At 39.5% G+C, this 24,681-nt stretch overlaps 1 protein-coding gene across 1 annotated transcript in view; it reads right to left on the bottom strand.

Annotated features, from left to right (window-relative positions):
* Positions 1 to 422: 422 nt before the first annotated feature.
* The window catches only part of nol7 (nucleolar protein 7), a 35,044-nt gene continuing 10,785 nt past the window's right edge, over positions 423 to 24,681 (bottom strand). Inside the window, exons 2-8 of the mRNA XM_060850050.1 lie at positions 19,525 to 19,585; positions 16,624 to 16,679; positions 14,523 to 14,554; positions 12,939 to 13,017; positions 4,668 to 4,789; positions 4,490 to 4,567; positions 423 to 738 (exon numbers count right to left, since the gene is read on the bottom strand). Coding sequence (XP_060706033.1) covers positions 4,491 to 4,567; positions 4,668 to 4,789; positions 12,939 to 13,017; positions 14,523 to 14,554; positions 16,624 to 16,679; positions 19,525 to 19,585 — 427 coding nt within the window. The 3' untranslated portion in view covers positions 423 to 738; position 4,490. The remainder of the gene's footprint in view (positions 739 to 4,489; positions 4,568 to 4,667; positions 4,790 to 12,938; positions 13,018 to 14,522; positions 14,555 to 16,623; positions 16,680 to 19,524; positions 19,586 to 24,681) is intronic.

Here is a 24,681-nt window from a genome sequence, read left to right as displayed (position 1 = left end):
ATAATTCTGCTAGACTGAAAGAAATCAAAAATAATTTTTACTTGGCATGCAAAATCAACAAAGCAAATAAAGGTAGAATTACCAGGCAAGGGAAGAATAGCACTGTTTTCCTAAACCACCAAAACTGTTGGGCTGGGCTTACATGGTATTCTGTTCAAATGTGAGTAATAAGTAGAGGAAATTAACTTTTTAAAATTAATCTTCAGTTTATATTAATATTCAGAGCTACAAATTCATTCTACAAATGAGCTGACTAATTGTTAAAAATGCAGGAGGTGGGTGTTGCTGGTTTTCTTGCAAAAAGTGTTTCGGCCTTTCACTTTGAAATTTGTGATTGCAAATTAAACCACTAGTTTTTAAACTTGGGTTAAAATGTTTAAGCTTCTAATATTTTCTACAACTTAAATGCTTCACACTGGCTCTTATTTTTAACATTAAATATTTAATGGAGAAAACATTATATACAATATTAGAAATGTTTCATTACACTTGACTGTTTTGACACCTGCTGTACAGTATAATGACAACACAGCATCAAATTAACAAACTTAACTATCATACTACAGGAGAAATTGCAAACAAATAGTTTCAAGGTTAGCATTAATCTGCTAAATTAATTGATGTCCAGAGTGTTTCCAGTCCAAAAGACCTCCTATTTTCTCAATAGCTCCATTCCCTCGTTCCCAGACGAAGTGAATCTGAATCCGTAAACTTGCAAAACTTGCTTTCATTACGCTTCTAAAAAAAAAGTTATTTCAATTAAAAAGTAATATTAAAAGCTACAAAACCACAAATCCTTGGGACATACAAATGAAGAAAACAATGATGTTGAGTTAGGAAATGACAGAGCAACATCTGCACAATGCAGTTAAATATACAAATGCGGAAGTTGCAATCTATATATTTCATTGACAGAATAAACAATTCCAGTTCTCATTCAGCAGGCTTAGTACTGAAATGACTGCAACTATACTTGGCCACTAGCTCTGCAGTAAAACACAAGCTGAAAGAAATGACACAGATCTGAACACATGGTAGGTGGTAACTACTTACAAGCAACTTCTACATTGCTGAAAATTTAACAAATTTAATTCACTTAAAATTAGCATGAGATTTTTAGAATTTTAATAAACTCTTTCATCTCACTTTCTTAATCTTATCCATATTTCCCACTGTGGAAAATATAAATTAGACAAATTATGTACAATTTAGAATCTGTGTGCCAGACATGATCTTTTAATCTGATTTATTGACAACCTTCATACATCTCTAGTATCCACAAGTTGAAACATTTGGAAGAGACAATGAGGTGAAGGGTGAATGCAAGTTCTTTGTTTCAGAGCAAAATTAAGGCCAAGATTTCAAAGAGCGATTCATGAAGGCCATCGTAAATCTGAAGTGCTGATGGTGAAGCGCAGACAAGTTTTTCTTTTACAATTTTTTTTATTCAAAATTAATAATACAGATATAGTCACAAAGCCAAGTGGGCACATATTCCAGAAAACATTGCAGGTGCTGGAAACACTCAAGTCAGGCAGCTTGCTGGTTAACATTTCACACTGATGGCCATTTTTTTGGAACTGGAAGTAGAGATAATGAGAGACAACAGCTTTTAAGCAATTATGGTGGTAGGGAAAGAGTGGGTGTAGAACAAACAAAATGTCTAGTAACACCCTGAAAACTGTATTTATTGTACTTCAGCTGGGTGCAATCCTGTTTTTTTTAAACTGGCAGAGTTTCACAAAATGCTACACATGCAAATATAAACCTTTCCAAGTGTCCAGAGAACAGAAGATAAGGTCCATGATAACGTGGAATACAAGTTAAAAGACAAAACAAGGTTAATTCAATGTAAAAACAAGATGGTGACATGATGAATAGAGTAACAAATGATGGGTCACAGAAGAGATTAAATGCTAAAGAAATAGCACATTGAACTGCCCCAAAATTGTGTAAAATGGGATTAGAATTTATGATCTGAAATTGTTGAAATCAATGTTAAGTCTAAAAAGCTGTAAGTCATCTAATTAAAAGATAAAGTGCTGAATCTTCAGCCTCACTCTGACAGTGTAGGAAACAAAGTACAGAGAGGTCAGAGTGGAAACAGAAAATTAAAATGACAGGTTTATGGTCACACTTGTAAAGCCATCATGTAATTTGCATTTACTCTCTCCTACAGTGACATTGGTACCATTAGGAAACAACTTAAGATGTGCAGAGGGAATTGCCTCTATCGAACGCTGCAATAGGAGAAGGAAGCAATTAATTATCTTTGCTTTTAACATAGCACATCAAATCCCTCTCAGCTGATGACTGTTCTTCTCAATGTTTAAGACAATTTGGTAGAAATACTGAGGATGGCACAGGCACAGAACATAATGTGTATGGGGGACTTCATCCATCCCCAAGACTGACCAGTAGTGGAGTAACTGGTTCAAACTGGTTGGATTCTAACGGCAAAGTTGCTAGACTGGGTCCACAACAGGAGATGCATCTGTTTACACAGTATTAGCAAGTGACGACAGCTCCATCCTTGCAGGGACAAAGCTGTCTTCGTTCTGAGGAACTGTGTGGAACTGTCATTATCTAAATGCAACATATTCCAAACAAATCTAGCTACTTTAAATGAATGTCATGAGGTACTGTAGGCCATCAGGAGCAGATTTATATTCAACCACAAATTTTATAATCTATCAGATCCTCCATGCTAACGTTATTGTGAAGTCCTTGTACAATGAAGGATACACTATGTATAAAATGAGGTGTCAACTGGTGGGAGCTGGTATCAGGAGTGGGAGGAGGACGAGACCACACTGACAATACCTTGCCATGCAATCACAGAAGGTATAACACTTGAGCTGAATGTTCAAAGGGACCTAGGTGTTCTTGCAGATAAGAAACTGAAAGTTTACATATAGATCCATCAAGCTATTAGGAAAGATAATGTTAGCCTTTATTGCAAGGGGATTCAAGTACAGGAGCAGTGATGCTTTGCTTCAATTGTATAGGAGCTCAAGTACTGTGTGCATCTTTGGGTCTCCTTATCTCTATGGCAATAACATCTTTCCTGAAGTAGTGCAATGAAGGTTCACCAGATTATTTTCTGGGATGGTAGGGCTATCCTTTGAAAAGAAGTAGGGCGGCTGAGCCCGTTTTCACTCAAGTTTCAAAGAATGGAAGATAATCTCATTGAAATTTACAAAATATTTAATGGGTTGACAAGATGAATGCAGGCAAAATGTTTGAGACGGGATGGAGAAAAGGAATTGAAGAGTTCGATCAGCCAGAATCGCACCGAATGGCAGAGCAGGCTGAATAGCCTACTCCTGTTCCTACCGACACAGTCATGTAAGAAATTGTCCACGAATGCCCTGTCCACAAAGGCAGGACAATCCAGCCCAGCCATTAACCAACCCCTCTGTCTATTTCCTTGATTAACAGAGTGAACTATGTTCTCATCAGTGCTATCAAGCAACACTTAGCAACAAACCACTCAGTGATCCTCAGTTTCAGTACACCCAGGGGCACCCAGTTCCTGACCTCATGACAAGTTTAGTTATTGGAGGTCAAACATCTAAGTACCAGGATATCACTGCAAGAACTCCTCCGAGTAGTACCTGAAACTCAACCATCTTCAGCTGTTTTTTCAATGACAATACTTCCACCACAAGCTAGGAAGTGGGGATGTTTGCTGATGATTGCAATGATGTTCAGTGCCACTTACATAACAAAGCAGGTTATATTCACATGCAGCAAGACTGGGCAACATTCAGGGTTGGGCAGTTAACTGACAAATAAGATCTGAATCTAACTAACCATCTCCCCAGGACATGAAACAATTGAACAAAGCATCACTGCTCCTGTACTTGAATCCCCTTGCATCACTAAATTTCTCACTATCAATATTCTGGGGATTACCATTGACTACAAACTGTATTGGTTGTATAAATGTAATGGCAGAGCAGAGGCTGGGAATTCTGTAGAGAGTAACTCATTTCGTGACTTCTAAAACCCGTCTTGCGTCTACAAGGCGTATCATCATGGATATGGTGGAATATTTGTCTGGATAAGTGCAGCTCCAACAATACTCAAGCAGCAAATTTTCCCAGTTTACCGTAAACAGGCTCTCATCTGATTAAAGTTGGCCTTACCTAGATTTAAAATCTAGAAGATGATCACTTTCAAACATTACAGTGAACTTGATCATGTTATGATCACTATTTGATAAATGTTCGTGTACAATTAGGTTACGAATTAAATTCAATATTGCTTGTCCCCTTATTGCATTCAGAACATTTTCTTGCAGGAAATAATTGCTAACACACTGTATCTACTTTTCTGACAGGTGCTTGTCTACCTCTTCCGACCTACATAAAAGTTAAAATCGACTACTGGTATTTCTGTTTGTGCTACACGCTTGCCTAATTTCTGCATTCATGCAACTATCACTTTAGAGTTACCACTTATGGATTATGTTAAGATTTCTTACCCTAGGATTTATTGACAAACAACATTGCAGCTTTTTTCTTTTCAGCTTTCTTGTTTTCAAGTGAGAAGTATTCATTGACTGTTGTTAAAAAACATAAAACATCAGAAACATTATTAAGACGCATGAAAGGCGAATGAAAGACTGAAATTCTGGAACAAGCTACAAAAATAAAAGTTACCACTGCTTCTCCTGCTGCCTGGTCCATATAGTCGATAATTAATGAAAGCTTTGGCATTTTCGATCTGCTGGCTTGTTTGCCCTTGGTCCTTTAAACGAATGGCCATATAACTCTTCTTCCGTCTGTAAGAGAATGATAGTGTAAACAAAGTAAAAATTATGTAGTGAATCTTTTTAATAGATCAAATTAATTGCACCATGTAATTGTTAAAAGAGAGCAGGATAGAGTGTAGGTTTGAACATACGACGCAAATATGGAAGGAGGTACAACCTTTTCCCTCTATTCTTTACAACAGTCCATCTAAACTACAGGCAGTAAGCATTGTTTTGATGCTTAGTGTTATGGTATGGATAACAAATCAAATCACTGGATTTGCAGTTAAAACATTCAGTGACCCCTCAAGCTGTCCAATGGTTTTCAACTAGACTGCCTGACTAACAGATCTTGGACACTAGGTTTATAACATAAAAATTGACAATTTATTACAAATACTGTAACTTTAGCAGAACACAAAAACACTAAAGCAATGTAATTAATGTCTATAATATAAATCTTTGTGAATCATAACCCTCACTCTTATCCAGACAGAATGTGCAAGGCAGAAACCTAAACAGGAAATAAGAAGAATAAAAAGTGGGCATGAAAGCATAATGGGAGGTAAAATAAAGGAAAATCCCAAGTTATTTCAAAAGTACATTAAAGATTAAAAAAACTAAGGAAGAGTATAAGAAAATAAGGACTGCTGATGCTGGAGATCAGAGTCAACAGTGTGGTGCTGGAAAAGGCAGCATCTGAGGAGCAGGGGAGTTGACGTTTCGAGTGAAAGCCCTTCATCAGCAATGAGGCTTTCATTGTTCCTGATGAAGAGCTGTAGCCCAAAACATTGATTCTCTGCTCCTTGGCTGCTGTCTGACCGGCTGTGCTTTTTCAGCATCACATTTTCAACTAAGAAAGCGTAGTGCCCACAAAGAACCACTGTGGTAATTTGTGCATGAAGCTAGAGGACACAGGTAGGGTTCTAAATAAATACTTTGTATTGGTATTCCCTTGTGAGGGTTGATATGAGTAAAGTAATCAGGGATAATGACAGTGATATACTTAAAGAAATTAGCATTTACAGACACCAAGCTCTGAGTAGTCTGGCAGGCTTAAAAGTAGATGAATACCCAGGGGGAATGTATCCCATGCTGTTGTATGAAGCAAGGGAGGAAATTGGAAAAAAGGGTGTTGCAATAGTTTTCAATTATTTCCTAGCCACAGGAGAGGTCCCAGAAGACTGTAAGATAGTCAATGTAGTTTGCTTTGGGAATTGTCCATTACTCTTTAGCTCTCACCCTCCCCTACTATACTTACTGGCCTGATACACCTAGACCTTCTCATACAAACAAAAACAAAGATTGTTGGAGAAACTCAGCAATTTCTGCAAATAATTTTTTTTTCAATTCATTTTTTGTGGGATGTGGGTGTCGCTGGCTGGCCAGCATTTATTGCCCGTCCCTTGTTGCCCTTGAGAAGGTGGTGATGAGCTACCTTCTTGAACAGCTGTAATCCAACTGTTAAAGGTTGACCCACAATGCCATTAGTGAGAGAATTGTCTGATTTTGACCCAGCGACAGTGGAAGAATGGCAATATATTTCCAAGTCAGGATAATGAGTGACTGGAGGGGAACTTGAAGGTGGTGGTGTTCCCATGTATCTGCTGCCCTTGTCCTTTTAGACAGAAGTGGTTGTAGGTTTGGAAGGTGCTGTATGAGGATCTTTGGTGAATTTCTGTAGTGTATCTTGTAGATAGCACACACTGCTGCTGCTGACCATGGAGGAAGCGAATGCTGGTGGATGCAGTGCCAATCAAGTGGGCTGCTTTGTCCAGGATGGTGTCAAATTTTTTGAGTGCCATCGAGGCTGCCTCATTCAGGCAAGTGGGGAGTATTCTGTCACATACCTGACTTATGCTTTGGAGATGATGGACAGGCTTTCAGGAGTCGGGTGGTAAGTTACTCACCACCCTATTCTTAGCCTCTGACATGCTATTGCAGACAGTGTGTTTATGTGGGGAGTCCAGTTGAGTTTCTGGTCAATGATAACTCCCAGGGTGTTGATAGTGGGGGATTCAGTGATTGTAACACCATTCAATATGAAGGGGCTGTGGTTAGATTGTTTCTTATGAGATGAGCATTGCCTGTCATTTGCAAGGCGCGAGATGTTAATTGCCAGTTGTCAGCCCAAGCGTGGACATTGTCCAGTAGTGTTGTATTTAAATATGGACTGTTTCAGTATCTGAGGAGTCACAAGTGGCGCTGAATGTTGCATAATCAGCAGCAAACATCCCCACTTCTGACCTGCTGTTTGAGGGAAAGTGAAGGTGGTTGGGCCTAGCTCACTACATTGAGGAACTCTCGTAGAGATACTCTGAAGCGGAGATGACTGACCTCCAACAACCACAGGCATCTTCCTATCTGCCATATATGACTGCAACCAGTGGACAGTCTGCCCTGACTATCCACTGATTCAGTAATGGTGGGCTCCTTGACTCCACACTCGGTTGAATGTGGCTTTGATGTCAACAGCTGTCATTCTTGCTTCATCTCTGGAATTCTGCTCTTTTGAATCAGAGCTGTAACGAGGTCAGGAGGTGAGTGGCCCTATCAGAATCCAAACTGGGCATCAGTGAGCAGGTGCTCAGCTTGATCACTGCAGAGCTTAGGTGTGAGCCATTGATTGTGGGATTGTTCTGTATACTATTTGTTGCTTACACTGTTTGGCATGCAAGTAGTCCTGTTTGGTTGACATCTCATTTTTAGGTATGCCTGGTGCTGCTCCTGGCCTGCCCTCCTGCATTAGGATTGATCCCATGGTTTGGTGATAATAGTTGAGTGGGGGATATGCTGGGCCTTAAGGTTTCAGACTATCGAGTATGTTTTTGCTGCAGTTGATGGCCTACAGCATGTAATGGATGCCCAATCTTGAGTAGTATTGTAATAGTATCAACAGTCCCATTTGGCATATAACACAACTGGTACCAGGTGAGGTGAATATTAGAGAAAGACAGAAAAGATCCAGTTTGTTTTTCAGACTGGAGGCCTGTGACCAGTGGAGTGCCACAAGGATTGGTGCTGGGTCAACTACTTTTCATTATTTATGTAAATAATTTGGATGTGAGCATAAGAGGTTTGGCTAGTAAGTTTGCTAATGACACCAAAATTGGAGATGTAGTGGACAGTGAACAAGGTTACCTCACAGTACATCTGATCTAGATCAGATGGGCCAACGGGCTGTGAAGTGGCAGATGGAGTTTCATTTAGATAAATGTGAGGTGCTGCATGTTGGGAAAGCAAATCTTAGCAAGACGTATACACTTAATGGTAAGGTCCTAGGGAGTGTTGCTGAACAAAGAAACCTTGCAGTGCAGGTTCATTGCTTCTTGAAAGTGGAGTCACAGGTAGATAGGATAGTGAAGGTGGCCTTTGGTATGCTTTCCTTTATTGGTCAGAGTATTGAGTACAGGAGTTGGGAGGTCGTGTTGCGGCTGTACAGGACACTGGTTCGGCCACTGTTGGAATATTGCATGCAATTCTGGTCTCCTTCCTATCGGAAGGATGTTGTGAAGTTTGAAAGGGTTCAGAAAAGATTTACAAGGATGTTGCCAAGGTTGGAGGATTTGAGCTATAGGGAGAGGCTGAATAGGCTATGGGCTATTTTCCCTGGAGCGTCAGAGGCTGAGGGGCAGGGATAGGATTATTAGGCAAAGTCTTTTCCCTGGGGTTTGGGAGTCCAAAACTAGAGGGCATAGGTTTAGGGTGAGGGGGGAAAAGATATAAAAGAGACCTAAAGGGTGGTACATGTATGGAATGAGCTGCCAGAGGAAAGGTGGAGGCTGGTACAATTACAACACTTAAAAGGCATCTGGATGGGTATATGAATAGGAAGGGGTTGGAGGGATATGGGCCTGGTGCTGGTGGGTGGGACTAGATTGGGTTGGGATACCTGGTTGTCATGGATGAAATGGACCGAAGGGTCTGTTTCGGTGCTGTACATCTCCATGACTCTATGTTGTGATCCTTGTTTTGGTTAACAACATAGAGAACAGAATGCATGGGGCTCTGTAAACAGAGTATCAGGATTTTTTCTTTATTCATGGAATGAGGATGTCACTAGCTAGGCCAACATTTATTACCTATCCCAGAGGACAGTCTGGAGTCACATGACAGCTAAGGGTAGTTTCCTTCCCAAAAGGACATACTCAAGCCATTTGCAAATTGGAACAGGGATAATCAAATTCGAGATATAAACATGCAGTGGGAGTAAGTGATACAGGAAAAAGAAGTTCCAGAAGTTCGTGGGGCACTGGCATAAAATATTAGAAACAAGGATGAACTAGACTGAAAGGAGGACTATATTGGAACTCAGAATTCCAGTGGAAGGTTAGTTAGGGTAGTTATGAGAACTTTCAGTTGGTAAATAATGGACAATTGTCAGGTGCTGTTAATAATTGTTTAAAATCAAGAGAACATGAGTAGAAGAGTCTAAAATTGTGGTTGTAGTTTCATCCCTACAAATAAAGACAAAACTAAAAGATGTTAAGTAATTAAATGAAGAGAGAAATGAAACACATTAGAACAAAAACACAGGTGCAGGTGTGTGGTCCAAATAATTGTTCTTTATACAAATAGAGCTTGACCAATGAGTAACAAGTACAAATTCCTCTTGGGAGGATATGATGTGGCAGCCGTTACTAAGATAAGGTGATAAGATGATCAAGCCTAGGAAGTAAATACATCAGATAGTAAGAAGGAAAGATGAGGAGGAATGGTGATTTTGGGTGGGGAGGGTAGAGCCTTACTGATGAAAGATAAACTCAATTCACTGATAAAAGAAAATCAATGAGAAGTGGGCAAGGAAACGTTATGGTTAGAACTAAGAAAGCGCCAGGCTCACGGCAGAAAGGTAATACATTTTTGATCATTCAGGATACTCTACAGCAATACTACAGTCAAGAAACAGCGAGAGAGCATCTCATATGGAATTTATTCATGAATCATAAGTCATATTTATATAGTTAACAGCCACTTGTGAAGTTACCCAATAGCATTTTATGATCAAGCTAAATGCGTTTTTTTGAAAAGGAAAGGTGAAACGCTAAGATTCTAGATTTAGACAAACTTTCCTTCCAAAACAACAACAGCTATTGATAACTAAATAAAAGACAACATCAAACTGAACAGGAAATATAAAAACGCAAATAAATCTCACATACTGATGAATGGGAGAGTTCCAAAGTATAGTTAAGAATATAAGAGGGCATCTAGCAAAATTTGCCTTCAAAGCCTCACAAATAGCCCAAAAGAAATCAAAGTTGGAGGCAAAAATATCACCCATATATATTAGCTTACACAACGACTGGACAACTGCAAATGTCTCAGCAAGTGCAGAAAAACAATAATAGTTTGACTGCAGGGACAATGATAACAGAAGGAATGGATATAGATCCTGTAACTCCACTGCTGCAACTTCTCCAATCACAGCTCACAGTTACTCCTCCAATTATAGATTCTGTCTCTGGAGGTGCCACAAGAACAAGAAGCAGGAACGCTGCATTATGGGGGTGACCTATTCAGTCTCCTACTGTACCAAGTGATCAAGAATGGAAGAGAAGCAGAAAAATAAGAAAGCTCGAAACTGGCTCAAAACCCAAAAACAAAGCTAGAAGCAGGCACACGACAGCTCCCAAACTGACAATATCTTCAAAAATAGCAATCACAGATTCTGTCTCTGGAGAAGCAACAATGATTGCTGCCCTTGAAAACATTGTCAGTTAGGGAGCGCTGTTACTGGGTTTTGAGCTTTCTTATTTTTCTGCTGCTTCTCCTGTACCAAATTATCGAGAGTGGAAGACACTGAATGGGTCAGCTTCATAATGCAGCATGCCTGCTCCTTAGCCTTCAATCTTTTTCTTGGCCTCCTGTAGCTTCTCCAGAAACAAAATCTCAGTGGGAGAGAGAGAACCTGTGATTGCAGGGACTGGTGCAGAAAGCACAGGAGAAAGAGGGATTATGTGATTGGAGGAGTAGTTTCCTCATTCACTCCTGATCCAACCAAAACTCTATATTCAGAACCCACTGCCACTGATTAGCAGTTCCAATCTTCATTTAAGCCTCACATCAGCCCCCAAAGGGCAGAATATACATTTGAAATGACAGATTTCCAACATGCCAACAGGAAATTTCTCATCCCGACTTATTTTAACAAGTAACATCACAGTGCAGTACAGGCCCTTCAGCCTTCGATGTTGCGCTGACCTGTGGAATCAATCTGAAGCCCACCTAACCTGCACTATTGCATTGTCATCCATACGTTTATCCAATGACAATTTAATGCCCTTAAAGTTGGCGAGTCTACTACTGAGTGAAGAAACTACCGCTGACATCTGTCCTGTATCTATCACCCCTCAATTTAAAGCTATGTCCCCTCATGCTTGCCATCACTATCCGATGCAAAAGCCTCTCACTGTCCACGTTATCTAACGCTCTGATTATCTGATATGTCTCAATTAAGTCACCTCTCAACCTTCTTCTCTCAAATGAAAACAGCATCAAGTCCCTCAGCCTTTCATTATATGACTTTCCCTCCATACCAGGTAACAGCCCATTAAATCTCCTCTGAATCCTTTCTAATGCTTCCACATCCTTCCTATAATGCGGTGACCAGAACTGTACACAATACTCCAAGCGTGGCCACACCAAAGTTTTGTAGAGAGTTTTGCAACATGACCTCATGACTCCAAAACTCAATCCGTCTATCAATAAAAGCTACCACACCATATACCTTCTTAAAAAATGGGTGGCAACTTTCAGGGATTGATGTACGTGGACAACAAGATCTCTCTGCTCATCTACACTACCAAGAATCTTACCATTAGCCCAGTACTTTTTATTCCTGTTGCTCTTTCCAATGTTAATCACCTCACACTTTTCCACATTAAACTCCATTTGCCACCTCTCAACCCAAATCTGCAGTTTATCTATGTCCCTCTGTAGCCTGAAACGTCCTTCCCACAACTCCACCGACTTTAGTGCCATCTCCAAATTTACTAGCCCACCCTTCTGCACCCTCATCCAGGTCATTTATAAAAATGACAAACAGCAATGGACCGAAAACAGATCCTTGCCATACACCTTCAGTAACTGAACTCCATGATGAACATTTTCCATGAACCACTATCCTTTGCCTTCTTTCAGCTAGCCAATTTCTGATCCAAACCACTAAATCACCCTCAATCCCATGCCCCTGTGTTTTGTGCAATAGTCTAACGTGGGGAACCTTATCAAACACCTTACAGAAATCCATATACACCATATCAACCACTTTACCCTCATCCACCTGTTTCGCCACCTTCTCAAAGAACTCAATAAGGTTTCTGAAGCATGACCTATCTTTCACATTACTGCGTTGACCATCCCGAATCAACTTATTCCTTTCTAGAAGATTATAAATCCTATCTCTTAAAACCTTTTCCAACACTTTACCCACAACCGAAGTAAGGCTCACTGGTCTATAATTACCAGGGTTGTCTCTATTCCCCTACTTGAAGAAGGGGACAACATGTGCTATCCTCCAGTCTTCTGGCACTATTCCTGTAGACAACGGTGACAAAGATCAAAGCCAAAGGCTCTGCAATCTCCTCTCTGGCTTCCCAGAGAATCCTAGGATAAATCCCATCCGGCCCAGGGACTTGTCTATTTTCACACTATCCAGAATTGCTAAAACCTCATCCTTGTGCAACTTAGTCCCAATTAGTCTAGTAGCCTGTATCTCAGTATTCTCCACGACAACACTGTCTTTTCCCAATGTGAATACTGAGGAAAAATATTTATTTAGCACTTCCCCTATCTCCTCAGAATCCATGCACAACTTCCCTGTCCTTGATTAGCCCTAATCTTACTCTAGTCATTCTTTTATCCCTTATATAGCAATAGAAAGCTTTAGGGCTTTCCTTGATCTTATCTGCCAAACTCTTCTCATGTCCCTCCTGGCTCTTAGCTCTCTCTTTAGGTCTTTCCTGGTTAACTTGTAGCTCTCATGCGCCCTGAGACTTCACATCTCATTCTAACAAAAACCTTCTTCTTCCTCTTGATATGAGATTCACCTTCTTTTGTGTAACATTAACCTGTTTATCGTAAATTAGTGGCCAGGATAATATGGTTGTGGAATAAATCAAAGTCAGATCATTAATTAATCTTTGACTAAACCAAGCTAGATTTTGGTGTCAGTTACCTGGTATCTACGCATTCCTCAACATCTTCCTCCAATCCACTATCTTCCTCAGCGTGCTGCACTGAATGACAATCTTCACCTAAAATGAAGCAAAACAAATTTAAATAAAATAAATGTTGTAGACACAACCAAGATACATCAACACAATTAAAAATAACCTCATCTACAAAAATTAGGTGACCCTTGAGGTTGCAAGATAGCATAAAAGCTGAAAGTGGTCCAATTCACATTTCCAGATACCGATTAAGGAAAGGTACTGCAATATTTAGTGCCAGATGGTATTGAACATCCCTTTATCCACACTAAATGCCTCAATTTTTACTGGTATCCTGTTCAAAACTTCATGACATTTTTTGACATTTTGATTCAAAGTTATCTGAGAAAGGTCCCCAGACTGGGTATTGAACATGGGACCTTTGACATTCACGATGTTCAGTACCACCAGTACTGTGTTGTTATTACCATAACATGGGAGCACCACAACTTTTCCTTTGTAAAATATTCATCTTCGCTAACATATGATTAATCATTTTAGTCACAGAGGGCACAAACTAATCAATCAAAAATCAAGGAATTCTTCTCAGCCATCTCATGTATGTAACAGCTCCACTTAGAAGAAAGGATTGCAATGTACTCCACAGAAGTATGATCAGACAAAAATTAATACCATGGCTCAGGAGGCGATATTAAAGAGTCAAAGAGGCAAATTTTAAGGAGATTGTAAAAGACAAGAGCCAGAGAAGTTCAAGGGAGGGAATTTCAGGATATTGGCCTTGATAGCTAATGACACTACGCTCAGTGGTGAGAGAAACAGATGCTTAACAAGCTAGAAGAGAGTGAATAATGCAAAGCTGGAGCCAATAACAGTAAAATAATATGGGGCAAGTCTAAGAATATGAAAGTGAGAATTTTAAATTTGAGACATCAAGGGAACAAAAACAAAAACAGAGGTGCTGCAGGTAGAGCAGGATGATCACTAAACAAAGGCAGGTCATAGACAGAAAAGTCTAACCTATGACGGATTGGGCTTACAATGTTGAAATCACTTTTAAAAAAATGAATCAAGCGTCTAGCATCAAATAGGCACACAATATATTCCACCGAACATTTACAACAAATCACCCCCCTTCACAATATTTTGTATTAGTTCCACTTTTACCTCAGTAATTCAACTCAGCATTAAAACTGTTGATCGTACATAATGAACAATGAAAAGATAAAGGAAATTAATTTTATTCCATTAACAGCACAATAGGACAAGTGTAGAGGCAGGTTACCAATAGTTTAGTCCTGTGTTAGACATCATACCCCACTTTCTTACTATGCATCCACAAATCAAAGCAACTTCAATATGCTTATAGTTCAAAAATATCAGGACATGGACAGGTTGCCATATTCAAAACTTTAATTTGGATGTGCGGGGCTGACAATAAAAATTCATTTATTATTGGAGGTCTTCAGCACCAAAGCATCAGAACAAAAACAGTCAGTCAGTCCCCATGTGAAAGAGTCTCAAATCATTGAAAAAAAATTAGTTATATAATGTATCAGAAATGCAACTGAATGGCAAAAAGCACGTTCTACCTTCTTTACTCGAGTCAGGTGCCTGGTTATTCCTAGAAGGCAAAGCAAACCATTCAGTACACGATTCATCATACTGCTGGGGTTCTGCAGCATACAGTGCAAACTTCAGAAAAAACTTGAATAGTTAAAAACTGAAATTAAAAGTTGAAAACATCTCAAACCTTGTGTGTTCTTCAAAGGTGAAGCTGGTTTTCTGTATAACATTTTTGGGATGGATAGTAAGCAGAACGAGGATGTTTCTCAGTTGCTATTAATCATGCATAAAGCTATTCTGCATTACAATTAAAAGAACTTGCATTTGTTTACCATCTCATCATAACTTGGAATAGTCCAAAGCATTTTATAAACAATGGGCGACTTAAGAAATATGGTCAACATGGCACAGTCAAACTGGATGGCCGAAGTGCAGAAAGTTTAAAAAAAATCACTCAACACCAGGTTATAGTCCAACAGGTTTATTTGGAAGCACTAGGTTACGAAGCACTGCTTCTTCATCACGTGGTTGTGAAGCAGGATCATAAGACACAGAATTTATATCAAAAGATTAGTGTCATGCAGCTGAAACGATATATTGAACAGACCTAAGTTTTTAAATCTTTCATCTTTTAGAATGGGTTTGCTAGTTTCAATCAACTAGGTAAAAACAATGACTGCAGATGCTGGAAACCAGATTCTGTATTAGAGTGGTGCTGGAAAAGCACAGCAGTTCAGACAGCATCCAAGGGAGCAGGAAAATCAACATTTTGGGCAAAAGCCCTTCATTCCTGATGAAGGGGTTTTGTCCGAAACATTGATTTTCCTGCTCTTTGGATGCTGTCTGAACTGCTGTGCTTTTCAGCACCACTCTAATACAGACCCTCGCTGGTTTCAGTTCTTTAATATGTAAATCCCAGAACTTCTTTTAAGCCACATTCTCAAGATAACTTCAGGTTTTATAACAAACACCTTTTGTTATAAAACCTTAATTTATCTTGAGAATGCAATTTACATATTAATCAACCAAAACTAGCAAATCCATTCTAAAAGATGAAAGACTTAATCTACGTTTGTTCAATATTTCATTTCAGCTGCATGACACTTTAATCTTTTGATATAAAGTCTCTGTCCTATGATCCTGCTTCATCAGCTGCTGAAGAAGCAGCACGCTTTGAAACCTAGTGCTTCCAAATAAACCTGTTGGACTATAAGATGGTGTTGGGTGATTTTTAATTTTGTCCACCCCAGTCCAACACTGGCACCTCCAAATCAAAGTGCAGAAAGTATGTCAGCAAATGAGTTATCAATTGAAGGACGTATTAGTAGAGAAAGGAATGTTGGTCAGTTTGAAAACTCAAAGTTTTTTTTCACTAGTGCCCAGGTTATTTTTCTTCCACCTGAATGGGAAGATGGGTCCTTTTTTTCCCCTTAAAAATGTTAAATTACTGATCTTGATCAGATGGGCCAATGGGCTGAGAAGTGGCAGATGGAGTTCGAGCTGCCAGAGGAAGTGCTGGAGACTGGTATAATTGCAACATTTAAAAATCATCTGGGTAGGTATATGAATAGAAAGGGTTTAGAGGGATATGGGCCGCATGCTGGCAGGTGGAACTAGAATGGGTTGGGATATCTGGTCGACATGGACAAGTTGGACCGAAGGGTCTGTTTCCGTGTTGTACATCTCTATGACTCTATTCCTACAGTTACTGAGCAAGTAATTGCTGGTTTTTCAAATTATTCACATGGGCCCTCCTGTGGTGCAGTGATAATGATGCCCCTACCTCTGACCGGTTGAAGTCCCTCCTGCTCCAGAGGTGTGTAATTACATCTCAGAACAGGTTAATTAGAAAAATAGGTTTAAAAAAATCCTAATTTTTCACAAAATGACAGCAATTTTCTTGACCAATTGTGTAAGTAATGGAACAAACAATGGTTTTTAAAAGGCAATGCTTACTACTCAGAATTAGAAAGAAACAGGTCAACTGTGCAACGTTTTGATTAATTTTACAAGCTGAGACAGATTACATACATTATATAGGTAACCTATCTTCAAATATTATCTTTGCACTTTATAAATATATTCTATACATGTATAAAGTGACTTGTTTAACAATGGTCTACTTACTTATCTGGAACTGAAGTGATCGCTTCAAGAATATTATCTGGAAGCAACCTGCGTTTCTGGTATAAATAATTGCAAAACAGAAAAAGAGATTATCAGAGACAAATCTCCATATTATACCATCTAGCAAGCAGAACCAAACTCCAAAGAAAACTCTCAATTAAGTTTAACTTATCCAACATGGATATATTCAGCCTACATTCGTTTTAAAAAAGCTACAATAAAAATTGAAGCACATGCTAATGCAACACAGACAATTCGAGCACTTAGTGTTGAACAGATTGTTTTAATTCATTCAAGACATGTTGGTGTTGCTGGCCAGGTCATCTTAATTATCCTTGAGAATGTAGTGGTGATATTCCTTTTTGAATCAATGCAGACCATGTACCATAGGTATATACACAGTCCTGCTGAAGAGGGAATTCCAGCTTTTGACCCAGCAATGGTAAAGGAATAGTAATATAATTCCAAGTCAGGATGGTCTATGTGGATACACCCAACCTCCAGCCCCGGCACCTTCCCCTGCAACCGCAGGAAATGTAAAACTTGCGCCCACACCTCCACACTCACTTCCCTCCAAGGCCCCAAGGGATCCTTCCATATCCGCCACAAGTTCACCTGTACCTCCACACACATCATCTATTGCATCCGCTGCACCCGATGTGGCCTCCTCTATATTGGTGAGACAGGCCGCTTACTTGCGGAACGCTTCAGAGAACACCTCTGGGCCGCCCGAACCAACCAACCCAATCACCCCGTGGCTCAACACTTTAACTCCCCCTCCCACTCCACCGAGGACATGCAGGTCCTTGGACTCCTCCACCGGCAGAACACAACTACACGACGGCTGGAGGAGGAGCGCCTCATCTTCCGCCTGGGAACCCTCCAACCACAAGGTATGAATTCAGATTTCTCCAGCTTCCTCATTTCCCCTCCCCCCACCTTGTCTCAGTCGGTTCCCTCAACTCAGCACCGCCCTCCTAACCTGCAATCCTCTTCCTGACCTCTCCGCCCCCACCCCACTCCGGCCTATCACCCTCACCTTGACCTCCTTCCACCTATCCCACCTCCATCGCCCCTCCCCCTAGTCCCTCCTCCCTACCTTTTATCTCAGCCTGCTTGGCTCTCTCTCTTATTCCTGATGAAGGGCTTATGCTCGAAACGTCGAATTCTCTATTCCTGAGATGCTGCCTAACCTGCTGTGCTTTGACCAGCAACACATTTGCAGCTGTGATCTCCAGCATCTGCAGACCTCATTTTTTACTATGTGGATACTAGACAGACAGCTCTTCTGGAACAGTAAACTATTCCAAGGTGTGTCAGAAACCAGGAAAACTGAGAGTCTCTGGCAAGTTAATGGAAAATTGTTAATATATGGTGGTTTATGACAAGTTGAACAAAGATGCAACTCCATTAGCTTGCTTTAAATTTAGTATAATTGAGGATTATTCAATTTTATGTTTGAAAACCAAGAGATTGTTTTGAGAAGATATAGCTGGGCTAAGACACCAGCACAGGAAGATATAGCTGGGCTAAGACACCAGCAGAGGAAGATATAGCTGGGCTAAGACACCAGCACAGGAAGATATAGCTGGGCTAAGACACCAGCACAGGAAGATATAGCTGGGCTAAGACACAGCACAGGAAGATATAGCTGGGCTAAGACACCAGCACAGGAAGGAGTTATTGTTTTAAAAATGGCAGTTTAAAGAAAACACAGTTACCTCAGCAGAGAAATTTATCTGTGAAATGTTCAAGCAAAGAGCGTGGTTTAGATAGGGATCTGTAGGTCATTGAAAGTTAAGAAAGTTTAAATGCTCAGTTTTGCAAAAGTGAAGCAACAAGAAAACCATAGTTCATACACAAGAACTTAGGAGATTTAATAAAGGGAGAATTTATCTGAATTGGAGTCTTGATAATGGACAGGAATCAGGTTAAAACTTCTTCTTGCATTGTGTTTTTAAGATTTTTCTGTGTTCTATATATAAAAAACTTGGTTTTATTTCTTATGTAATAAATTTCTCTTCTGTTGTTAAAGAAACACTCTGACATGAATGTGTTTTAGTGACGAACTACCACATTAAATAGTTTAAAAAGAAGTGTTAAAAAGCAGACCAGGTTTCATTCTGGGATATGAACTGTACAGCAGTACAATCAGCTGGGATCACAACATTGAAACCTCCTGAGGCCAAAATTCCACTTATTCCCATCTCTGTAACCTCCTCCAAATCCAAAACATTCCAAGATCACTGTGCACCACAACTTCAGTTTCTTGTATATTCTCATTTTAAAAGTGCCATCACCACTGACCATGCATCATGCTGCTACTGCCCCAGGCTCTGGAATTACAGGTCTAAATATCACTCCCAATATCTTTGCTGCCTAAAATCTAATGCTAGCCAAATTCTTTTTCATCATCCATCCTATTATCTTTTTGTATTGTTCAGAATCAAACTTGAAATTTCTCGGAACTTTCTGTACTATATTAAATTTGCTATACAAATATAACTTTGCTCTTGTCACTGTTTTGCCCAATGGTAAAAATCAACAATTAATATAAAATTGTGCCAGGATTGAAAATGGAGTGTTTTATTCTGGTTGCCCCATGCTTAACCAACCCAAAAAATGTACAGTGTGGTATGATAAGCTAGCAGAATTACTGAGTTTTAAAACTCATGTAATTCAATTATAATTTTGAAAATAGGAAAATCTGAATAAACATTTTCTAACAAGATAACTATGCAAAAAAAAATCTGTGTAACAGCTTCCAAAACTGAACAGCTCAGTGAACTGAAGCAGTGGGTCCTATAATTGAAATGATGAGGTGCTCTAAGTGTGCTTTGTACATAAAGTTAAAGTCAAAATTAAATTATAAAAGTTTGGTATCTTGACCAACAACTTTACCTTCTGCTCTTTGAATAACTGCTCCTTTCTTCTTCTTTTCTCCTTCAGCAATGCTTTGTCTCTGAAATATTTTAAAACATTATTACAAGATTGCACTTTTTTGTCACATTTAAACATGATTGGTGTACAAGAGCATCTGTTAACAATTGCATTGTCCCCCATCGCCGAAAATAAATATGCTCAAAACTTTAACTATTTGGGACATTCTTACCAAATTATTTTCCAGAGAAACTGAACTAAATTGCATATTAAGAGTAGTATGTCCAATTCTAGACAGTATCCAATGCCAACTTAGTCAGGATGACAAAGCCTTGGAGAAATTACAGGAAATTTACCAGAATGATACCTGGGATTAGGAGTTTCATTTAGATGGAAACACCAGAAACCCTGGGACTGTTCTCCTTAGAACAGAGGACACAGCTGTTCAAAGGTGTGCAGGATTGTGGACTATCAATTTAGATAAATTTGACATGATTCGTAAAAGTGTCAATGGGGAAATTGGAAGTTTTGTTTTAATGACAAGCAATTATATTTTAAGATGTCTTGCCTAAACAATAACATTCAAAAAGGAATGCTTATGTACTCAAGAAGGAAGAATATTTTTAAGTGCACAGAAGAACAATAGAGCTAATTGGATACAACTTTTTCATTATTGCTGACAATGGCTTGAATGGCCTTCTGTATTGTATAATACTATGATAAGTGCAAATTAAGAGCCAAAAGTTGCTCAAAGATTCATTTTTGATTCTGAATAAACAATGCAAACTAAAACAAACTATTTTTCAAAGAAAGAAAGAATTGCATGGGCTTTGGTAGTTTTACTTTATTCTTTCATGGATGTGAACATCGGCAGAAATTCCAGAATTTGACGCCCATGTCTAACTGCGCTCAAGGTGGTGGTGGTCAGCTGCAGTGCATCTGTGCAGGCACATGTACTTCTCCGATAATGCCGTAGTTGCGTTCCAGCAAAACCTCGCTTCACAGAAAATTGCTGAATAGAAATAATGGGGCCTATGGAAAAGGTGGGGTTGGGGGCAGAGCAGCAAAAAATATCACTCACAATCACTCAAAAATCACCCAAAAGACCAGCGCAAAGTATAGCACAGCCTGAATGAAGGCTGAAATCATATTTATTAAAGAAACGAAAATACATTTAACACAGTAATTTTTTTAAAAAGTAAGAAAGCTGCTGTCTGTACAGCACCTTTTCCAGAAAGCTGTTTGTCAGCAACTGACACCGGTGCATGTACAGTACAGCGCGATGACTGGAGCTCACATTGCGTGTGCGGAGACCAGCACAGAGACACTGGCGCATGCACAGAATGGCACAAAGATAGGCACTGACATCGGTGCATGCCCAGACTAGCATGAACATCGGCGCATGTGCAGTACGGCACGATGACTGGAGCTTACAATGTGCATGTGCAAACTGGCACAGAGACACTGGCGCATGCACGAAGATGGGCACTGACATCAGCACATGCCCAAAATAGCACAAACATCGGTGCATGCACAGAACAAAGCGTGCAAACCAATCCCTACTAGAATTGTGCTATTGAGACCGGAGGAAAGTGTTCGAAACTACCATTCCATAATTCTTCAGCAACATTATAGTCAAATCGCATAACTTAAATGCAAATTATCCTACAACTACCTGTACATAGAGTCATACAGCACTGAAACAGAACCTTTGGTCCAATTCGTCCATGCTGACCAAGTTTCCTAGACTAACCAATCCCACTGCCTGCGTTTATTCTTAATCATTTCTTATAACCTTTCTTATTCATATACCTATCCAAATGTATTTAAATGTTTTTAACTGCTCCTGCACCTGCATCTAGTTCCTCTAGCAGTTTATTCTACATACATTCTTATTGCCCCTCAGGTCACACTCAAATCTTTTTCCTCTCTCCTTATAAATATGCCCCCTAGTTTTAAACTCCTTCCTATAGCAGGGCAACCAGGACTGTACACAGTACTCCAAAAACGGCCTCACTAAGATCTGTACAATTGCAAAATGATGCCCTAACTCTATACTCTATGGTCTGAGCAATGAAAGCAAGTCTGCTAAATACCTTCTTAACCACCCAGTCTTCTTGCAATGCAACTTTCAAAGAACTATGTACCTGAACCCCAGGACACTCTGTTCGACAACACTACCCAGGCCCTACTCTTAACTGTATAAGTGGTACTCTTGTTCATTCTACCAAAATGCAATACCTCCCATTTATCCAAATTAAGCTCCATCAACCCATTGACCCAAGATCAGATCTGTTTGTAACCTTAGATAACCCTCTCCACTGTTCATCTGCAAACTTACTAGCCATTCCTCTTAATTTCTCATCCAAATTGTTTACATAAATGATAAACAACAATGGAAACAGCATCAATCCCTCCTGAACACTGCTAGTCACAGGCCTCTAGTCCAAAAAAAACCATCAACTATCATGCTCTGTCTCCTATCATCAAGCCAATTTTGTTTCCAATTGGCAAGCTCTCCCTGAATCTCATACAATTTAATTTTACTAATCAGCTTACCATTAGGAACTTTGTCAAAGACTTTATGAAAGTCCATGTAGACAACGTCTACCGCTCTGCCCTCAATCTTCTAAGTTACATCCTCAAAAACCTCAATCAAGTTTGTGAGACACTACTTCCCTTCTACAGAGCCATGCTGACTATCCTTAATCAGTCCGTGCCTCTCCAAATCCATGGAAATCCTAACTGTCACAATCCCCTCCAACAACTTATCACAGTGTGGAAACTAGCTATTTTGCCCATTGGGAGTCCACACCAACCCTCCGAAGACCATCCCACCCACAGCCACCACCCCATCACATCCCTGTAACCCTGCATTTCCAATGGCTAATTCATCTAGCCTGCATATCCCTGGACACTATGGGCAATTTAGCATGGCTAATCCACCTAACCTGCAAATCGCTGGACTGTGGGTGGAAACCAGAGCACCCAGAAGAAACCCAGGTTGACACAGGGAGAACATGAAAACTCCACACATTGACTCAAGGCTGGAATCGAACCTGGGTCCCTGGTGCTGTGCTTATCCACCACTGATGACAGACTCACCAATCTATTGTTTCCAAGCTTCTCCTTACAACCTTTCTTAAATAAAGGCACATTAGTCAACCTGCAGTCTTCTGGCGCCTCACTGGCAGCTGTTGTCAATTAAAATATCTCTGCCATGGGTCCTGAAATATCTTCCCTAACATCCCACAATGTCCTGGGATACAATTATACCTGCAGTCGTGTTGGGGTGCACAGGTCCATTTGATTTTTTCATAGACTTCTGTAGTAGTTTGGTACAACTGAGTAACATTTCAGAAGGCAGTTGAGGGTATGGAATCAATTTAAGCCAGACTGTATAACAATACATTTCTTTCAGTAAAGGACATTAGTGAACTAGCTGTTTTTCTCACAGAGGAGTAGATTCATTGTTACCATTGTGGAGATGAGCTTTTAATTCCAAATTTAGGATTTTAAAAGTTCCATCATTGATTATGAACTCCTATTGCAGAGTAAATGTCAGGACCTCTGAATCAGGGCAGAGTCATTCCAACTCTTCTTCCCTCCCCAACACACACAACTGAGATTTGCTCAAGGCTGGCTTCATTATCTTTGGGGACGCTTTTTTCATTCTCAAACTCAGTTATGCAATCAAGCAGTAACAGTATCGTTCAGAGGATTGTGATAAAATCTTCTAAAGTTTTCTTCTGCACAAGTTTAAATATCTCAAATCTGTTTTAATCAATCTGTCTGAACATTGTCCAGCATAGTCAGTCAGGACCCAGACCTCCCAACGCAGAGGCAGGTACATCATCCACCTCTGTTCTTCTACAAATGGGATTTAAGTCTGCTCATGTCTTTTCACAGTCCAAATACACATCAACTGTACTAGACTCATCATACTCTCCACTGTTTCATCACAGAAATGCATAGCAGAGTAGTTATGAACTTGTACTTTGATAACGCAATTTTACAGTTAGAAATGTGACACAAGTTCAAAAGAAATGTAGTTTAACATTCAGAATTTGACTTGGAACTTGAAAAAACATAAATGATACTGTAAAGCAGTCAAGATACCTAGTTAATAGAAAGTGCTTGTTCGTGGCATTAAACTTTGTCAATCAACTGATTTTTGTTGCCTGCATTGGTATTAAATACTATAACAGGAAGCTGAACTCGTATTTGGAACTGCAGTGAGAGTTATAGACTCGATATAAGTAAACAATATTGCTACCACACAAAGTGGTGGTACGATAGCATTCAACTAACAACAGGATTGGAAAAGTAGTTATAGACAAATGCAACCCAGTAATGCCCAAGGAGCTGGTAACAAGTGCTTAAATAGCTAAAAAATATGATTATGTGATGAACTACATAACAGAACAGCACAGTTTTCAAAATGACATGTGACATGAGAATTCTGAGGCTCAAGATGATATTAATCAGTCGGAGAGATTTATGATAAGTAAAGGTGCATTAGTCCAGTAATTTGTGTAATAATCATGGATTAATTTAATAGCGCCATCTTAGATCATAGCTGCTACCTGACAATATAGAAGAGATAGGGTAAAATGTTTAGATTCACTTCGCAGTAAGCATTCAAGTCATTGAGTATGAAATTTCTACTTGTTCTAGATTTGCAGATAACATCATATTCTTAAATAAGCCACATTTTTAGTGTGGACCGAGTCTCAATGAGGTAGCCTTGCTGCTGAACAGGTCTTCCACAAAAAAATGTTTAAACTAAACTGGACACAAAACATCTTCAGCCAACTGTCCTTAGAAAGTGAGAAGAGATGCGCAGTCATATCCAACAGGACATATATGCATTCCTGGGACAACACCTGATATTTATAATCAGAATATTAAAGATCCAAAATAGGATGAGGCAGTAAGAAACAGAGGACAATGAAAACAGTCATAAAAGTTACATAAACAATTTGCTCATGTTTCATATCACAAATGATAAATCTGACTGAAGGATACAGATGTGGTTTACGATTGGTACATAGAGAGTCCGAGAGATTAACGAAAAATATTGAAGGCCTAGAAGTCTCCAATTGAGCCAAAACTGTAAAACTATGCTCGCCACTACATAAAAGTTGCTGATGGAGAGAAACATTTTAATTTTACATT

Source organism: Hemiscyllium ocellatum, chromosome 34 (assembly GCF_020745735.1).
Source record: "Hemiscyllium ocellatum isolate sHemOce1 chromosome 34, sHemOce1.pat.X.cur, whole genome shotgun sequence".
NCBI classification, from domain to species: Eukaryota; Metazoa; Chordata; class Chondrichthyes; order Orectolobiformes; family Hemiscylliidae; genus Hemiscyllium; species Hemiscyllium ocellatum.
The sequence above is the reverse complement of the archived record's forward strand: the minus strand, read 5'-3'. Positions and strand labels throughout refer to the sequence as shown.